Source organism: Balaenoptera borealis, assembly GCF_965194805.1.
Source record: "Balaenoptera borealis genome assembly, chromosome: 7".
Classification (NCBI taxonomy): Eukaryota; Metazoa; Chordata; class Mammalia; order Artiodactyla; family Balaenopteridae; genus Balaenoptera; species Balaenoptera borealis.
The window spans coordinates 83,511,617-83,532,009 of NC_138864.1; the positions used below are offsets into that span (position 1 = coordinate 83,511,617).

Genomic DNA, 20,393 nt, shown 5'->3' on the forward strand with positions numbered 1-20,393 from the left:
CTTGGCTACTGTTGAAGCTCGGTTCCAGAAGTGCCATGCATACTGCTGGGATCTGAATATTTGGGCCCCCGCCTCTGAAATTAATATGTTGAAAACCTAATGATGATGGTATTAGGAGATGGGGCCTTTGGGGGATGATTTGGTCATGGGAATGGAGGCTTCATGGAAAGGATTGGTGCCCTCGTAAAAGAGGCTCCAGAGAGCTCCCTAGCCCCTTCCGCCTTGAGAAGATGCAGTGAGAAGCCTGCAATCAGGAAGAGGGTCCTCGCTCGACCATGTTGGCACCCTGGTCTCCAGAACTGTGAGAAATAAATTTCTGTTATTTATAAGCTACCTAGTCTCTGATACTTTGTTATAGCAGCCTGATTGCACTAAGACATGTATCTAGTAAAGTTTCTGAAACTGAGAGTTCAGAGACTAAGTTACCTTTGGCACTGAGGCATCCTCCTCCTATTCTGATAGTGAACTTGTTTCCATCAATGAAAGATAAAAACTAATTACCTCCCTTTGGCCTTTGTCTATGTTTTGGTCATTCAGTGCCCTGTCTCACTACCCTCCTCCCCCAGTGGGGATATGTGGCCATTTTGAGGTTCACTGATGAAAGATGTTCAATATATTGAATTTTACAAGACTCATTTGTACTAGTTAAACCACTGATCCCTAGGTCCTTATACTGTTATTGGCATTACCACTCATACTCATAAATTAAGGACACCTTGTTTATATTGCCACATGGAATTTATTTAATTTTCCACAGGAGCAGACCTGCTGCATACTACCGTAGTTTGTTTACTTTTCTACCATTCTGAATATCGTTTGGTTCTTCTGTTCCCCTTTCCAGGTGTTTAAAAAGAGCAGACAATTGTATCCTATTTGGCATTCTTATGTAAGGTAGATTAATTTCTTAATTCAGTCATACAAGTTTAAAAGAGAAAGATCTAATTGTTAGTCTTCCCAGAGAAAACATCCATGTTGCTGAAGATCTTTATTTTCTAATAAAGCTGTAATTTTCCATAACAGAATTATCTTTCTATGTATATTGTAATACAGGGCTCACACAAATTACAGTGACAGAGAAGCGTTCTCTCTCAGTTGTGGCCCTCCATTAAGATCTTATATAGTTACTCTAATCTATCACATTTGTAGGTTGTATGTATTTAAAATAGTCTAGACAATAAAAAAGACAAAATATAGGATGAGAAATAAAGGTAATGGGATATTTTGGGGAGTGGGGTGGGGGAGAAAAAAGTTGACGGAGAGTTGATAAGCTAGAAGACAATAAAAAGAATAATAAAATACTGAAAAATAAATAATAGGAAACAAAAGTAAAAAGATGGGCATCTTCGCAGTGTTGTTTAAGATTGTGGTTATGCCAAAGACATAAACATGCCAAAGACATGTTTTTCTTTCATTTTATGACTACAAAATTTTTTTCAGTTGGTGGAGGAAAATTATTGAATCTCCAATAATTTTTCTGGGTTTCTGAACAGTTTCCCAAATATGGGAAGTACATTTTTTAAGATGTCCAGTAATTGGTCCCAGTATGGATTTTGATTTGCTTGTGGTTCCTGGTGTATGTTCTTAATCCTAGCCATTCATTTTGTAGAATTTTGCCACTGTACACAAGGAATATCACCTCTTCTGAAAACAAACAAGTTCAAAATAGATCCCCTACAATGGTTGAATGGTTGTTATAACATTTTTATGTATAAGGTATTGTAAATTGTTAGTTTAACTGGTTATAGATGCTTATGGGAGAGGTCTGGTAGATGAGTAGACTGGGGAGTGTAATGAAAAGAGCCCTAGTTCTGGCCCTACTGCTGACTTGTTTTATAACTTTTGGCAACATTTTTTTACTTCTCTGGATTTTCGTATCTATAGAAGATTAGAGTAGATGCTCCCTTCGGACCCAGTCACATTCTCATAAAGTTGTATCTAAATTACATGGGAGTACTATAGTGAGTATGGAGAAGTGGCTCTTTTTAAACAACACTGAGGTCATTGTTAGGTGAACTCAGCATAAAGCATATAAAAATGTCCAAACCATAAGTATTTTTGTTGTTTTAAAATCAGGAACCAAAAGAGGGAAAAGAAATTATACCCTCCCCCCCTTTTTAAACTACAAAGAAACCTTCAGGACATATTTAAAGTACCTTTGTAGAATATTTTATGAAACATTTCAGTGTGCTCATATTTAACATGAAAAAATAAAACTTCTTTGGATAGCCTTTCATTCAATCCAGTATTTGAATGTCTGCTAGTGTCATAATAGGCATACTAATGGCTTTGGGACTACAAAACATAGATCATAATTTTCACTTAAAATTGCTCCATTTCCTTTTTCCATTCTCATTGGAAATAGTTCTTTTTAAGAAGATAGTATATGAAAAAATAATAAAGTAACAGAATTATCACAAGTGGGTACATGGTAGAAAATAATGACTTTCCCTAATGGACTTAAAATCTGATCCTGACATAAACTAAGCTCTTCAGTAACGTTCATTATGCAAATTGATATACACTGATGTTATTTTGTAGGTTCTCAAGGATTGTTTTCGATGATTTATAGAATTAGATATTTAAACATTTACTCTGGGAAATATGCCTATTGAGCAAGGTAAAAAATGTATTCTACTATCTTGTGGAAACATTTGCTATCCTGCCATTTTAGTTTTGTTAGAGATATTTTTGTCTTTTATTAAGTAGCTGTCATTTTTAAACAATATAGATTTTACCTAATTGTTTCCCTTTGACTTTTTGAGCATCTTTTTTCTTGTAGCAGAAGTTTTACCAATTAGAAAACCACGATAGAGAGAAAAGAGTCTACAGCTCATCTTGGTTTTTTTTAGGTAAACTGGCTTACATTTTCTGAGGAAATTTTTCAAATCAGATAATTCTGTATTTGCCAAGCTCTGAACATGTCCTACTGGCAAATGAGATCTCAGTTTACACTCCAGACCTTTTGCTGTATGTCATATACTGTATGAAACTTTGCTTATGGAAGTTGCTTTATTTACCTTTCTTTTTATTGGCATGTTTAGAATTTTACCTTTAAACTAAATTTCTGAAAAAAAAGGAGTGCAGTTTATTCCTGCAGACAATGCTTAGGACTATTAAATTGCAGTTAGAATTACCAGTAATTAGAATTTCCTAATCTGCCTTTAATTGTACCACTCTTGCCTGTGTAGAACTCAGGTCAGCTATGCAATTCATTCATACATGCATGCATTTAGATATATTTATCGAGTCTTGACTATAGGTCTACCTGGATGCTGGGGCAGGGTGGTTGTATAGAATACTTAGAAGAATATACAGTTTCTGTCTCACAGGTATTATCAAACTTGGGAGATAAAATCTACACAGAAGAAATGTAGTAGCTGCTGATATATATCAAATGAGTGTTATCAGTAAATGGAATATAGTAGGACAGAGAAGGACATGGTTTTGAATTCTTTTAAAAGGTTTTATTGAGGTAGTAAGACAATCTGGGCTTGAAGGGATGGGAGTAGATTTTTAATACATAAGAGAAAAGGTATATGGACTTAAGAGCAAAGGCATAGAGGTATGAATGGGTGTATTCTTTTGGAAGAAGAGGATTAAATTGCCTGCACCAAGTTTGTATTAGGGTAATAGTGATTATGCAAAAAGTCTAGTGTAGGGGAAAACACGGTATGCATGTGTGTGTGTGCAGTAATGTAAAAGATGATTACAAGTCAGGATGCTGTGGTAGAAAGCTTGATAGCTTAGGAATCAGAAGAGCTGAGTTCTGTCACTTGATTTCTTTGCACTTAGACTGCTCTTCTCTTTAAATGAGCAGTTTAGACCAAGACAGTCTGTAGACTCCTTTAGCTTAATATTCTTCATTTCTGATATTGAAGATAGAAAATGGCAACTACTGTTTTGTATTACTTGGAGAGATTGGTGTAGCAAATTGAGGTCACCTGCTGTAAAAATCTCCAGAATACAGTCCTCTGTTATTGATTCATTCCATTATCTGTCACTTTCAGTGCACATATACCTAAGGGAGTTTTAAGCCTATAGTTTTCTTTAGAAATTATATTAGTTAAATCACCTAATTGAGATTAGAAGGAATAGAGCTTTGTTTAAAGGAAAGTGTAGATGAATAGTTTTGATTTTGGGTAACGTGGAGTGCCAGCTTTGGGTAGAGAACATCGATACCCACTGGGGGGTAATAGAAGGGTGAGCACACCTGGGGAGGGGCAGAATATTTGGATTTTTAATAAAGGTTGAAGTGGAAGAGCACTAAAATCAGGCATCTGTTTTATCTCCACAGCAGCCAGCACAGTTTATCTTCCTATTTTTTCCCCCTGAATTCTGGTAGTGGTTGAGAGGATAGCTTTTCCAGTATGACCCTTTCTGGCTGGTTTCTTTATTTTGTATTTCTGTAACTATCAACTAAGCAAGTGCATTTAGATGACTTGTTTGCAGTTGTAGAGTGACGATTTGATATTTAAATCTCATAATAGGACCTGATTCTTTCATCTTTAGTCTTACCCAACAAATTCTGACTGTGGTAGCAGATTTTTCCTGCTGATTGGTGTACAGTGTCCCTTGGTGACTACAGGGGAATTGGTTCCAGGACCCCCATGGGTACCAAAATCCACCCATGCTCAAGTCCCTTATATAAAAAATGATGTAGCATTTGCATATAACCTATGCACAGTTTAAATCATCTCTAGATGACTTGTAATACGTAATACAATACAAATGCTGTGTAAATAGTTGCCAGGGTATGGCAGATTCAAGTTTTATTTTCTGGAATATTTTTTCCTCCTCAATATTTTGATCCCAGTTGGTTGGATCTGCAGCTATGGAATCTGCTCATACAGAGGGCCTACTATATTTACCAGACTTGGGTGTAGGAGCAATCCTTTTTGCTTGTGGAAGGAGGAAATGTACAAATACTAAGTAAATTTAGGGTTGGGCCACAGGAAATATAAAGAATCTTTTTGCCTTAGTCATCAAAGTGGAAAACGGTAAGTATTCACAGTTACTGGTGCTACTGGTGTTTATTTTACTGTATAAAGTAACTTTGATATCGCAGGTACATCTCATTGAATTGTTACAGGAAGTTTTCCTTCAGTCCAAAGAATCTGGATTTTACCATTAAAGAATGTCATTTTAGAACAGTACTGTTTTAAGAATGTAACGAAGAGTAAGTGAATTGTCTAAAAGTTAAAAAAGGGACAATTTCAATAAATAATAGCCACTGTTTATTGAATACCTACTATGTTTTAGGCACTTTATATACATTATTGTAATCTTTAATCCTCATCAGATTGCCAGTATGTAAGTGATATTATCAATGTTTTATAGGGAAAAAATCAGACCTGGAGGACTTAAGTACTTGCCTTCCCTGGGGTCACATAGTTTGTGTGTAGTAGAAACTACATATCCACATCTGTACCCAGGTCTTTTGGACTTCAAAGACTGTATTTTCACTAGACCATTAAAGCTAGTAAGGAAGATAGACATACAAGTAAGTAATTAGAGTGCCATGTGCTATATTGCAGTATTGGAAGTATCATCAAAGTACAGAAGAGATACAAAGGGAGGGGATGATTAAATCAGCATTGAGGTGGAGCATTCTATAGCCTTTAGAGAAAGACTCTTGGAGAAAGGTGACTCCTGTGTGGGGTTTTGATGACAACCTAGAAGTTCTCTAGGGTAGAAGAGAGAGAATAATAACAATAGTATTTCAGTACCTCCGTACTTAGCTTTAAAAGAACAGGGTGATGTAGGTCATTTCTACTGTTCATTCTCTTCTTGCATCCCAGTCTTTCTTGTTCCTTTTATACACAACAAGATCATACCATTCTCATCTCAATTTTTGTTAGCTATATCATTTTTACATTGTTGACATTCCTAATATTTATATACTTTAGCAATAATTCCTACCATTCTTTATACCTATTCAATTAAATAAGTAATAATGTGTCTAGTGTAGTACCAGTGTATGTGTGCATGTTTGTGTGTATATGTACATATAAGTGTGTGTATGTATGTGTGTGTATATATATATATATATATATATATAAAACACCACAGCTTGTCCATTCCTGAATTCTTTATTTTGTTTAATCTCTTGATTGGGTCTTTTTTTTTCTTTCACTTTTATGTGGAATCTTTTTTTTTTAGAGTTTTTGAATTTTATTTTATTTATTTTTTATACAGCAGGTTCTTATTAGTCATCAATTTTATACACATCAATGTATACATGACAATCCCAATCTCCCAATTCATCCCACCACCACCCCCCCAACCCCCCACCGCTTTCCCCCCGTGGTGTCCATACATTTGTTCTCTACATCTGTGTCTCTGTTTCTGCCCTGCAAACTGGTTCATCTGTACCATTCTTCTAGGTTCCACATATATATGTTAATATACGATATTTGTCTTTCTCTTTCTGATCTTGATTGGGTCTTGAGTCTTTGAACTTTTGAGGATATAGATTACTTGAGTCCTAATTTTTTTCCCCTTTTTAAGAGTTCTGAAGACACCCCCATCCCCCTACACATCAAATGTGTCCCAAGTAAAATCTTTGTATTATTCTGTGGATAATTCTGAGACCAGTATTATTTCTGCCATCCTCACTGTCTATTGTAGACATCTTACATTTTCTGTCTAGATATTCACTAGGATTCTTTCTTTTACTATCTTTGGTAATTTTGTTCTGTGCTTTGGATTCAAGTCTCTTCTTTGAGAGAACCAATTAGCCTTTTGTTTTCCATACATTTCATCTTTTTTCAAATCACTGTCATCTCTGTTTTGTTTTTCATAGGTCTGCAGTCCATGTCAGTGATGTTATCCTTAGCTATTTCTACTTCCTTCTGATTCTTCTGTAGTTTTTATTTCTGTTACCGGTATATTGTTATATTTAATTTATTTCCTGAACTATGACAGCTGTTTCTTGAGTTAATTTTCTGAGTTGTCTAATTTATCTGCTTTTTTAATGTTTTTGTTTTCCTTAAGTAGTAGATTCAATGGTTAGGTCCCATAATGAATTCTTTCTTATTATTCATCAAAGAATGGAGCCAATTCTAGTTGGGCCTGTTGTAAGTGAAGACATTGTGTGTGGGCGGGGGAGAGGGGGCAGAGGAAGTGATCTGGGGCAGCCTACAGCTTCAGTTGAGACATGTTCCTACAGAAACATTTTCACTTGGCTAATATGTTCTATGCTTTTCTTCCTTTAAAATAGTTTTAAAAAGTAAACTAATGTAATATATGTATATATTTTGAAAATATAAAATAGTCTTATAATAAAAATCATCGTTCTCTTGCATCAACCTTCCCCAACTCCGAGTTTTTAATTTCTGAGGACACCTATTTTCAACACTTGTAGGTGTTGGTTATAACATTTACTTTAGTTGGTTATAAGTATGACTATTTATATTTACTGAATATTACTATTTATAAATAATGTGCCTATATTCCTGTTTTTAATTTACTTTAGATGCTAACTATTAACTGCCTATTATGGAAGATGAGGATTTACATACCTCACCTGGCTTTATTTTTATCCTTCTACCTTTTGAATGTCCTTTTAAATGACAGTTTGCTTAAATTGATGCTCATTGTTTATGACTGTGGATTACATTTCCTTTTATGTGTTTGTCTCATAGTTAATAATTGCCTCATCTATTTGCTTACTTAATTTTCTAAGTTCCTATCAGTTTTTCCCAAACTTGCCCAAAGAATTATAAAACTAAGTACAGTACTGTTTTCCACATGATTAAACACATCAAGAAACCTTATCAGTTCATTCCCTACTCCTCCCCCATCCCCTCCTCCCGTGCATTTCCCTCTCCTCCCTTCCCCTCCCTTCCCCTCCCTTCCCCTCCCTTCCCCTCCCTTCCCCTTCTCTGTCCTCCTCTCCTCTGCCTTCTCCCCCTTGTTGAGCAGTCTACTCTCCTTACAATCTGGACTAATAACCTTCCAGACCTGCTATACAACTATCCAAGGACTTTCCTTCACCTTTCTCCTATGAGAGATCTTGTTTCCTTGATCTTGGTGTCTTTGTCTTGTTTTCCTCTGCTCTGTTTGCTCCCTTGTTTTAGTGGATCACATGTTCTTAGAAATTTCTCAAGAGTACACATGGGAAGGAAAGTTTTTGATGCTTTTTTAATCAGGAAAATATGTTTTTATCAATCAAGTGTGAATATGTAATAGTTTGTATATATAGTCTAAGTGAAATAGTTTTTTTAGAGTTTTGAAGTTATTGCTTCACATCTTCTTTCAAGTGTTGCTGTTGAGAACACTTAACACCATTCTGATTTTGAAAAACAATTGGACTAGACTCTCCAAAAATATTACTGTCTTGAAAGACAGAATATAAAAGTCTGGGAAACTGTTTTAGATACTTTACATTGATCTTTTTTCTTTTTGAAAACTTTTAGATTTTGTTCTTTATTCCCTAATGCTCTGTTATTTCCTGGTAATGTACTTTGGTATGGCTCTTTATTTTCAGTTGTTGTATGGGTACATTCTTTCAATCTGTATGCTCATGAGCTTCAGTTTGGGAAATTATGTCTGATAGTTTCTTCCTCTTTTTTCAATTCTGTTTCTAGCTGATTAGATGTTAGACCACCTGGATTGATCTTCTTATTTTATTATTTACTCTCCTGTTTGACTTTTGGTTTTACTTCCTGAGAGATTAAAAAAGATGAGTAATGGATTAGGCTAAGAATTAGGCTCTGGATCCAGAAGGCCTGTTTGAATTCCGCATTGCCAATTTCTAACTGTGTGATCTTATATAAGTTAATTACCCTTTCTCTTTCTTATCTGTAAAATAGGGTTAATATTGAATAACAGTGCCTAATTCAAAGGATGTGAGGATAAATAAGTTAATTCATCCAAAATGCTTAGATAATTTCCTGGTACATAGTAAATGTTAATTGTTATTATGGTTTGGCATCATTATTACCTCAAAGTTAATACTCTAACCATCTATTCAAATTCTTAATTTCTACCAAAAGTTTAATTTTCCAGAGCTTTTGTTTGCTTCTCTGTTCCTAGTTTTATAGCCTCCTGTTCTTATTTCTTGGATGTAGTATCATCTTGAATTATTGGGACAATTGAGGAAATTTGGAAAAAACCTCCGACATATAAGGTGGACACCAAAACAGATATATAGAAACAAAATTAAATAAATAGAAACAAAAATAAATAGAAATCTTTTAATTAGTTATAAGATTTTTGGGGTGTCAGCAGTGTTGAAGTTTTTTTGTTTTCTGCATTGACTGTTTTATCATAGTTTCCCTTTTCTATTAATTTGTTTTGGTGTACATCTTATATGTTGGAGGCTTTTTCTAAATTTCCTCATACTTAGGTTCAAATTATATTTGGCAGTAATATACTTAAGTATCATGTTCTCAGTGTGTCATATCAGGGAGCACAGATAGTCAGCTTGCCCTTTTGTTGGTGATACTAAGTTTAGACATTTGTTTAAGGTAATGTCAGCCAGTTTCTCCATTTTAAAAGTACCTTTTAATCTTTGTTAATTAAGTGATTTGGGGTTGATATTTCAGAATGTGTAATTATCCATTTGTACTTTTGCATTCTTACTAAATTTAAAATATTTATTATGTCATCCATTTTGATGTTTAGATTGTCCAAATTTGACAGGGAGAAGCCCTTTGAAACTGGCTTCTGTGCCTTTTTGTGTGTCCATATCAGTTTTTGAGCACTTCCTTAATCTGGCACAACAAGATATTCAAGGCTCACCTTTTACTCCCTGCCCCAGACTTAGAACCAGCCATTTTTTCAAGGATCCCTGGTTCCTTTTTGTGGGGGGGAATGATATTTAGAACCCAAGATCTGGGGGTGGATCCTTTTTGCTACTGAAGTGTCATTGCTTTTAGGCTCTTTTAGTGGACTGAGCTAAATAAGTTTGTGTGTGTGTGTGTGTGTATGTATATATTTTTCTTTGTATCTATTTGATATATAGTTAAGTTCATTTGTTTCCATTTATATTTACTTTTACTAGGGACTTTCCTCATCCTTTTTTATTTTTAATTTTTGACTACATATATTATTAACATTGTTCAAAAGTCAAAAACTTTATTACTTGGTGCAGCCAAATAAATAAATAAATATTTTTTAAAAAACTTTATTAAAGGATGGACTCAGGAGTACCTTCTTTAAGTTTTTCTTTCACTACATTCTCATTTACCACCTGTAGGTAACATGTATGTAAACCTTTTTTGTTTGTTTGTTTTTTTAAATTTATTTATTTTATTTATTTATTGTTTTTGGCTGTGTTGGGTCTTCGTTGCTGCGCACAGGCTTTTCTCTGATTGTGGCGAGCGAGGGCTACTCTTCATTGCGGTGCACAGGCTTCTCATTGTGGTGGCTTCTCTTGTTGCAGAGCATGGGCTCTAGGCGCATGGGCTCAGTAGTTGTGGCTCGTGGGCTCTAGGGCGCAGGCTCAGTAGTTGTGGCACACGGGCTTAGGTGCTCCGTGGCATATGGGATCTTCCCAGACCAGGGCTTGAACCCGTGTCCCCTGCATTGGCAGGCGGATTCCCACTGCCAACCACTGCGCCACCAGGGAAGCCCCTGTAAACCTTAATTTGAAATTTATCCTTCCTTGTTTTTCTTTTTGCAGGTATACACATACACATGTATTCTTAGTTACTCTTCTTTGTTGCCTAGTAGCTAGCGTAACACATGCCTGCTTTTTCATGTTGTTTTTTCCGCTTAATGTAGCCTGGGTATCTCTTCATACCAGTCTATAGAGACTGTTCTCATTTCTTTTTAATAGTTGTGTAGTAACTCTGTTACATAGATGCATAATTGTTTATTCACCGAATCTCTTATGTGTTTCCAATATTATGCTGTTTCAAAGAGTGCCACAATAAATTACTGTGTGTGTGTGTGTGTGTGTGTGTGTGTGTGTGTTTTAATTAAAACATAAATGTATTATGTCTTGAGGTTCTGTGAGTAAGGTAGGACCAGTAGATGGGCTTCCCACTTGGGATCTCTCAGGCAGTTGCAGTTGGAAGTTGGGATTGGAGTCATCTGAAAGTCAGAGTAACTCAGCATTCAAGGTAGCTCACTCAGTATGCCTGGAACTTAATGATATTGGTTGTTAGCTCAGAGTTCAGCTTGGGCTGTCAGCTGGAATGCCTACCCATGACCTCTCTGTGTGCCTGGGACTTCCCAGAGCATGTCAGCTGGGTTTGAGAAGGAATGTCCCCAAAGTGAGCATCCCAAAAGGCCCAAATGGGAGCTGCAAGCCATCTTAAGATTTATCTCAGAAATCCCAGAATATCAGTTATGCATTCCATTGATCAAGCAACTTATTAAGGCTGACCCAGATTCAAGGGGAGAAGAATTAGACTCCTTAATGTGAGGAACAGGATACATGAAATTGATAGCAGCTATCTCTGGATAGCTTTTTGTGTGGGGAATGATATTTAGAACCCAAGATCTGGGGGTGGATCCTTTTTGCTACTGAAGTGTCATTGCTTCTAGGCTCTTTTAGTGGACTGAGCTAAATGTTTGTGTGTGTGTGTGTGTGTGTATGTATATATTTTTCTATATAGGTAGGTTGCTAGTGCGCTTTCTAGCAACCATAACTCACATCCCTTCCATATGTAAAGCGTACTCACTTTGTTCCTAAGACCCAGACAGTCTCATCCCATTAAGGGATCAATTTGAAGTCCAGGATCTTGTTATCTAAGTCAGGTCCAGATACGGTTGAAGCTTGTTAGGTGCAGTTCCTCCAGTACAGCACCTTGTAAACAGTTTCTCTTGAGCTGAAGACCTTTACAGAGATCTTTATTTCTGCATACGGCTTTGAGTTATTATCTAATATCCTTTCATTTCACCTTGTAGGACTCCATTGAACATATCTTGTAGGGCAGGGCTAGTGGTAACAAACTCCCTCAGCTTTTGTTTATCTGGGAATTTCATAATTTCTCCCTCACTTTTGAAGAAGTTTTGCTGGATATAAGATTCTTAGTTGACAGTTTTTTCCTTTGAGCACTTTAAATATATCCGCCAACTGCCTTCTGGAGTCCAAAGTATATCATGAGAAATCTGCTTGTAATCTTATTGAGGATCCCTTGTATGTAATGACTCACTTCTCTCTCGCTGTTTTCAATATTTTCTGTTTGTCTTTTGAAAGTTTGATTATAATGTATCCTGATGTGGCCTCATCTTACATGGAGGTTGTTGAGCTTCTCAGATGTTTATATTCATGTCTTTCATCAGATTTGGGAAGTTTTCAGCTATTATTCAAATATTTTCTCTACTGTCTTCTCTGTTCTCCTTCTGAGACTCCCAAATGCATATTTTGGTCTGCTTGTTGGTGTCCCACAGGTCTCTCTTAGACTCTGTTCACTTTTTTCAAACTTTTTTCTTTCTGTTCCTCAGACATGATAACTCTATCCTCTAGAGTTAGAGGACGATTCCTCTATCGTCCTATCTTAACGTTCACTGATTCTTTCTTCGCCTTGTTCAAATCTGCCTTTGAATCCCTCTAGTGAGTTCTTCATTTCAGTTATTATACTTTTCAGCTCTAGAATTTCTTCTTCGTTTCTATTTAAGTTTTCTATCTATTGATATTTTGTTCATACATCATCTTCTTGAGTTTCTCCACACCTTTCTTTAGTTCTTTGAGCATCTCTAAGACAGGCATTTTAAAGTCTTTTTCTAGTATATCTGCCATCAGTTCTTTTTCATGGACAGTTTCTGCTGATTTTTTTTTTCTTTGAATGGGCCATACTTTCTTGTTCATTTGTATGCCTTATTTTTTGGTTTTTTCTGAAAACTGGACATTTAAATCTAATAATGTAACTCTGGAAATCAGATTCTGCCCCTTCCCTGGGGTCTGCTGTTTTTTATTATTGTTTTTTTGGGTGTTGTAGGCTGTCTCTGTGCTAAGGATCATCAGCCTGAGGTATAAACTTCTCAGGTCTTTTCGGACTTCTTCCTGAATCTGCATAGTCACTTTCTAATTTTCCTCATATAACCAATTGTTTTGAAATGTGCTAGTCTTTAATGTCTGGCTCTCCAAAGGGGAAAAAGAAAAATGAAGAGGGGCAGAGAGGCACAATCCCTTTAAATCCCCTTGAAGTCTCTTCAGCTAGAGGGGAAGGGGCTTACAACAATAGAGGGAGGTCCAACAACAGTGACTGCCTTTTTCTTTGTCTGTACCTCCTGGATCAGAAGCAGCAATCAGTAGTCAGAGCGCAGATTCCCAGTATTTGGAGCACAGGGTTCTTTTTGCCTACCCTCACTCCTGTAATCTGTGTGCAAGGTGCTCCAGGAACAAGTGCACCACTGCCTGCCATGTGGCTGGGATGGGGGGAAGGATAACTGCCTCTGTGCTGAGAGCTGAAATTAACTGCAATGTATTGTCCAAGGCTTCCTTCCCTTGGAAGTTGCAAGCCTTCAACAGATTCCAGACTTCCAAAATAGTTCCTTCAAACAAATTCCACCCATTCAATTTTTGTCTAGGTGGGAAGGTAGATTCCCTCAGTGCTTCCTACTTTGCCATCTTCCCATAATCCTCTATCTGTGCATGTGTTTTCTGGTATTGTTGGGGGCATACCTTCAAGGAGAGATCCTAGAAGTGGGATTGCAGGATCAGAAGGTAAATATACATGTAATCTAGTTAGGTGTTGTGAAATTACCCTCTGTAGAGGTTGTACGATTTTGCACTCCTACTAGCAACATATGAAAGTACGTGTTTCTCCACAGCCTCACCAACCATGTGTTGTCAAACTTTTGAGTTCTTGCCAATCTGGGATGAGTAATGATATCTTAATGTAGAGATAAAGTAAAGCCCAAGGAGAGAAAACAGTATGTACAAAGAACCACCTGGATTTTTAGTTAAAAAGAGTGAATTAAACACATGTGTTTCTTTCCTCCCTCCTCAACACACTAAAATGAGAGTAAAGAAATAAACAGAAGAACTTGAGAGGAAAGTGCTTCTTTCATTATGACACTGTGCAGTTTTTCATGTGTTTAAGGGTTAGCTGCATATCTTTCTTTTTGGTGAGATGTCTGTTTAAAACTTTTGCCCATTTTTCTAACAGGTGTTTGGTTTTCCTCATTTTTTAGGAGTTCTTTGTATATTAAGGATATTGTCCTTTTGTGATAAGAGTTGTAAATATTTTCATTAGTCTTTTGAATTTGTTTCTGCTGTGTTTTCATGTGCAAATTTTTTTCTTTTATTGCATTATGTTTATGAGAGAAGCCCTGAAAAGCTGTTTGGAAGCTTTATATGTAAGACTTAAGACTTGTCAACAGATAAGGATCTCTTGCTGTTTCATTCTGTGGAACTTTTGATTTAAGAGAAGACTCTACCAATTTCTTGGTGGAGATAGAGAAAAGGAGATTGTTGGGAAGGGCCCTTTTCCATACATAGATATTTATTTATTCCCTTGTTTTTTTCCCTTCCCCTTGCTGTGCCTGGTGTCCTCAAGCCAGTCTATTTTGGGTCTTTATTTTCCTGTAGTAGACCTTCATTCTCCTGCTCTATTTGGGGAACTGTAGTTGCTTGGCTATATGTCATGGGTTGGAGACTTGGGGATCTTTTTTATTAAGTCTTTCAGTCAGTCTGGATTTTAACCTCATGCCTCATCATTGTCTTGGGAAGTTATTGGAGGTATAGATTCCTGAGTCCTTTGAGAATTATGTAGTGAGAATTGGCTTACTTCTGCAGACACTTAAGACGTCTGTTTTCTCAGTCCTGTTAATTCCTTCATCTGTTCTCATCTGCTGCTGTCTCCTTTCAAGTTCTTTATCTTGTTATATTTATTCTCACTTTTAGTAGGTTTTAGGTGTAAGGAGAAAGAAACACATCAATTTATTGTATTTAATTAGAAATGCAGTGGTTCTTTATACATACAGTTTCTCTCCTTAGGCTCTACTTTGTGGGCAGTTGGATGGCTCTCAGTGGTTCATGGTGTTGCACTTTTGTTTGATAATTTAGAGTTTATGTGCCAGTACTTAGATGATTTTGATCAGGAGTTGGAAAATTGGTTACCTTTTTTTTTAAGTCCTGTGTAACTTCAAGGGAAGAAAGTTTTTACAATTTTAAGCAAAAGATTGTTATTGGTCCTGGAAATAGGAATGCTGCTTGAGAGTCTCTTTGTCTTCTCCCCATTTGATCCATATTTTGCAGTATTGCTATAGTCTGTGTTTGGGGATTATAGCTATTTTGTAGTTTAATTTTAGATTAATCCCTTTTGCTTTTTCTTCTTTTTCATTTTGGTGGTTTTGAAGAAGTGGGAAGTAAACATACCTTTATTCCTTTCTTTTAAAATGTATTTAATACAGTGTGAAAAACAGTGCTCAAAAACATGTATTTCATTTAAGAAGTCGAATAACTGGATTAAGTACCCATGCCAAAACCTTTTCATATTCAGTAAAGCTTTGCACGAGGTATGACTCTAGTCTGACATGTTGGGTTGCAGTGAGTTTCATGTCACGACAAAGGGAGGAGAGTGTCTGTAAGAACACACATGTACTAGAAGTAGAGCTACCAGAATCTGAGGCAGCTTTAGGGACTGGATTTTTTTTTTTTGGTTTTTGTTTTTTTTTTTTCACCACCCTTCTTATTAGTTGTTGTCTTTCACAGCACTTTGCTCCTCTCTGCACATCTGCTCTAAGATCTCCATGTGAACCATTTTCCTGTGCTTACTGATAGTTTCTGTTCTCTTACAAATTCAGCCTACAGAATAGACACCCCATCCCAGTCTCTCTTACCTTTACCTACATGTGACCTTTCTGCTTCAGCTGTCTACAGCTGACCAGTGTACTCTCTTGCTGTTTCTTAAGTCATATTTCCAATAAAAACAAATTGGCCCAGACCATCTTTTTGTGCCACCCTGGTTTGTTGTTCCTAACCAAACCATAAATGGACTTTCTTGGATCAGTTCACTGCTCAAGCAGGTTGGGGATGTTGGAGAAGGAAGCAGTAGGTCAGCAGGGAAGCAGCAAGGAACCATGGATGGACAGTTACCCTTGGTAAGTGAGGGAGCAGGATATAGCTGAATGTATAACATTTCTTCCTTCAGTCTACCAGTTTACTTTTAATAGAGTACTTCAGGCAAATTCTTAGTACAGATTGAATATTGTAGGAAACTAGCTAATATTTGTGTCAAAATTGACTGAGAAATCTGCTGTTTGGTGCTATTTTCTGTTTGCATTGTGACTTTAGTAGCATGGTATGGCCGTAAGACCACTATACTAGGAGTCAGGATAGATTCTAGACTTGATTTTGCTGTTCTGTGAAAGGCTTCACTTTCTTCATCAGATAAATTTTTAAAAGGTCAGTGGAGTAGAATAGTTTCTAAGGTACTACCTAGCTATAAAACCTTGCGACTCAAGGTGTACTATAACCAAGCTGGGAAAGGTACTTTCCGCAAGGATGGTCAGAATACACAACTATTATAATGAAATCATAAGTTCAGATTAATGTAAAAAATTAGAAACCAGAATGATTGGACCCATACATTAGAAAAGGGTGCGAGAGTTTTGTAGTGAACTAAATTCTCCTCATTTAAGCTTGTTTTATTTGAAATCGGATGCTGTTTATAAACTGATTTAAGTCAGATATTATAGTCACAAACTGTTTTCCCAACTTAAGTTGCACATAGGTAGTGTATTAGTGTAAGTGTAATATTGAAGTTTGAAATTCTTCTTCTTCCCTGCTTTTTTAAAAAGCATAGTTGGATATTCAAAATAGTGAAGTAACATGGATTTCTTTTACTTTTTAGGATTTAAGTGTCCTGTATGCTCAAAATTTGTACCCTCAGATGAAATGGATTTGCATCTTGTGATGTGTTTAACAAAGCCAAGAATAACCTATAATGGTAAGTCCAGTGCTTTAAAATAATACTTTAAATTAGAATTATCTTAGATTTTATGAATTTCAAGTTTCAGGTAAAAGTTAAAAGGCCGGGAAGGACTATCTATGAGCCCTGAGCTAACTGGTATCCTAATTAGGTGTGGTGCTTTGGCTGTGCCATTCTTACCTGACCACAATCTCCAGATACTCAAAACCATAGGAGAGATTTTCAGTGTAGTCCTGGTACATTTTGAAATAGACTTGGAAAAAAAAAAAGGAATAGTTCATTCGTGACTTCAGATGAATAGAATGAAATAAAGGAAAAATGAGAGCTTTTTTCAGAATTTTATAGATAAGACAAACTTCAAAATCTGTGGAGAAATTTTAGATTTTTCAAATGTAAAATTTGGTTTGAAATAGAATGAGTAAGAAGAGTACCAGTAAACAATGAAGCCAATTGAAAGATTGACTTCTTGATCAGCAAATGTTCTTTGAGTACCTGTCAGGTATGAGGTATATAGTGTTAGGAACTTGGAATATAGCAATGAATAAAACAGATGGATCCTACAGCCTAGAATCAACCAAAGGTTAATCAATGTAGTAACACTTGGTCAATAATCTGAGATTTCTCCTCAGATTACAGAAATCTTGTTGGGGTAAAATTTAACACTGAAGTGAACACGTTATTTTGAGTAGCTTTTTTGCAAAATGATTTAGGAATCTCTGTCTTGATAAGGTAGTGCTTCAGCCACACTATTGTAATAATTGAGCACTTTTTCCCATTTTCCAGTGTATAAGTAAAAGTAGCTTTTAGCATTCCCTTTGAATAGTAAATATACCTGTTGATTATTATATATAAACCTTTCTGCATTAGGAAATTGGCTACTTTTCATAATCTAATTGAGATTTAGTTACTTAAGAAATAAAAGACATTTTTATTCAGGTTCAAAATTTGAGGTAAAATTGATTGGGCTTGTTTCTTATACTTACTCTATTATCTTATCATTACCCTCCATAATTATTATGTTTATTACAAGTGTTTTTAAAATAAATATCCTTAAATCTTAAGACTCAGGCCTTGAATTTTAAAAGCCAAGTGTATTTCCTTTTACCATATAATATATTTGCATATAATCTTAGTATTCTGTTTATTTACTTTTTGTGTAGTGTATTTGGATATAGTCTTTTTATGTGTTGATATTTGGCAGTTTTTAATTTCCTGATTTAACTGTGCTCAAGTCATTAAAGTTTTCTACTAGATCACTTGTTTGGTGGCTTAAAAAGCAATATGTAACCTTCTGCTTGGGGATACTGTGATCCAAGAATTCAGGTTTTAAATATTTGACAGTATTCCAATTTAGAAGTTAGTAAACTTAATGCAAAAAGTAAATAAAGTTGCAGCCATTTTTAAGAATGGCTACCTACTTTAAGGTAGTTAGACCTGAAATTTTTTAATTTGTTACCTATAGATTTACGTCTATAAACATTCACAACAAGAAGCAAAAACAGCTTCTTTATAAACATATATGATTCTTGAATTTTTTAAATGTGGACAGTGGCCAACTGTGAGTTAAAAGAAGGAGGAGCTGTGATTGACGGGTTTAGGTTAGATAGAGGTGGCAGATTGGTAATGTACTTTCCCATCACAGGCTAGGAGAATTCTAAGGTTTTGAAGGCAGAGGCCTGTAGGGGAGGAAAAATAATCCCTTTACCCTTCTGAGTTCTTGGCTGAGATCCCTGTAATAAAAGACAGATTAACAAGAGGAAAACAAATACAAGTTTATTAACAAGTATACCTCCTGGTGTACATAGGAGGTACCCAGGGGAAAAATGAGCTGATCTCCAAGGTGGTTTAGAGTGTGGGCTTAAATAGCATCTTCAGCTAAAGACAAAGAAGAAAATGAGGGTGGGGAGGCCAGTTGTGGGGGGTCACCAGGAAAATCATGACAAACAAGAGGTCTGTTACACGGATATAGGTTAGTGCCTGCTCCACTGAGAAGATTCTCTTGGAGTAAACTTTGTGATTTAGAGCAGCCCTCCTTCTCTTCCTGGTAGTGAGAAGGAAGACACCCTTGCAAATGGAGAGTTCTTCTGTTCAATATTATGTAACAACCTAAATGGGAAAAAAATAGACACATGTATATGTATAACTGAATCACTTTGCTGTACACCTGAAACTATCATGACATGGTTAATCAACTATGCTCCAATATAAAATAAAGAGTTTTTTAAAAATGTAAATTTCCCTTACTGAAGGATAACTTCTACTTTCAGAGCTTCTCTTGAGTCTGCTATTTCTCAGTCATTTAAAAAATAATCCTTATGCCAAAGAAGCATATTTTAGGGTAGCATATTCTGCTACCCTTCAGTCACCAAAATCTGATCTATCAAGGATATGAGCCTGTGTGAGAACCAGCCCCTTTAACACCTAAGCAGTAATGTAGGATTATTATGAAGTTTAGAGCAAGGTGAGTTGGAGAATCCTGAAATGGAATCTTTTTAGTCAGCTGGACTCCTCACAGCTTCATATTTTAATTCCTAAAAGTTGATTTCGTAGAGAGAGATGCATTAGAGAGATTGGGTCTCTAAATTGCGTTAATACTCAAACAAGAATTTTATTCAGTGTAGTGCTTATTAACTAAAACCTTTTGCAGCCTTTCCTAAAGTAGCTAGATCTATAATTTTTAAATTTATTTGTTAAATGTATATTAATTGAACTGTCTACAGACATTCACAGTTAGCAAGGAGAATAGTTGGGCTTATTTTTCAGGCTGGATATTATTTATAGTCAAACTCCTGAATAGGATGAATTCCAGAAATTTGAATATAACTTGGTGATTTGGAGTTTCAAATTCATAGTCACAGAGATGATATTCTGAATGTTGGTTTGATTTACCAGGCTAGCCCACAGAAGCTTTCTTATTGTTTTTTAGTCTGTAATATATTCAAATACCCAAGTCCTGGCAACTGAAGAAGAAAATTGACTCGCCAGGTGGAAGCTCTCAGGATTTAGGCAACTGGCTCAGCAGAAGTTCAGGTAGGAGGCCCAAAGCAATCATGGTAGGGAATGATTCAGAGTGATGTGAGTGGTTATGTATTTGCAGGTGGTATTTTTGGCAGAATGGAAAAAAAGTTCAGAATGACACAATGAGTGTTCGTAGATAGATAGCCCTTAAGTCAGAGACTGCCCGCTTCATATACTTACCCCTCTTTCATGGACTTCATTGTTTAGTTCATGGACCTAGTAATTTGATATATGGTCTTATGAACATAATATACATGTTGCAAGCATAGAGTCTCTATTTCCTTGTTCCTCATCTTCTTAAGTACTTCAAAACAAACAAAAGTGAAATAAATATTGATAGCAAATTTTTACTCTTGATTTTCTTGGTCTTTAAACTTTACTGGATCATAGCATGTTTTGCATCATATAAAGTTCAGTTTTCATTTTAGACTTCTGTGATTGAACTCTGTATTTAAGAAATCTTTGTGTTGTTTTATTTGTAGTTAGTACTCTGTGTGCGCATGTGCACCCAAAGGAGGTGTAACTTGAAATAAGTTTGTCTTC

The 20,393-nt window shown here is 35.9% G+C and overlaps 1 protein-coding gene across 2 annotated transcripts in view; it reads left to right on the forward strand.

Moving 5' to 3' along the window:
* The window catches only part of ZNRF2 (zinc and ring finger 2), a 92,838-nt gene that overhangs the window by 36,075 nt on the left and 36,370 nt on the right, over positions 1–20,393 (forward strand). The window contains exon 2 of one of the 2 annotated variants that reach the window (XM_082398022.1): positions 16,755–16,850. The exons of the other annotated variant lie outside the window; for it this stretch is intronic. Coding sequence (XP_082254148.1) covers positions 16,755–16,850 — 96 coding nt within the window. The remainder of the gene's footprint in view (positions 1–16,754; positions 16,851–20,393) is intronic. 2 annotated transcript variants of the gene reach the window in all.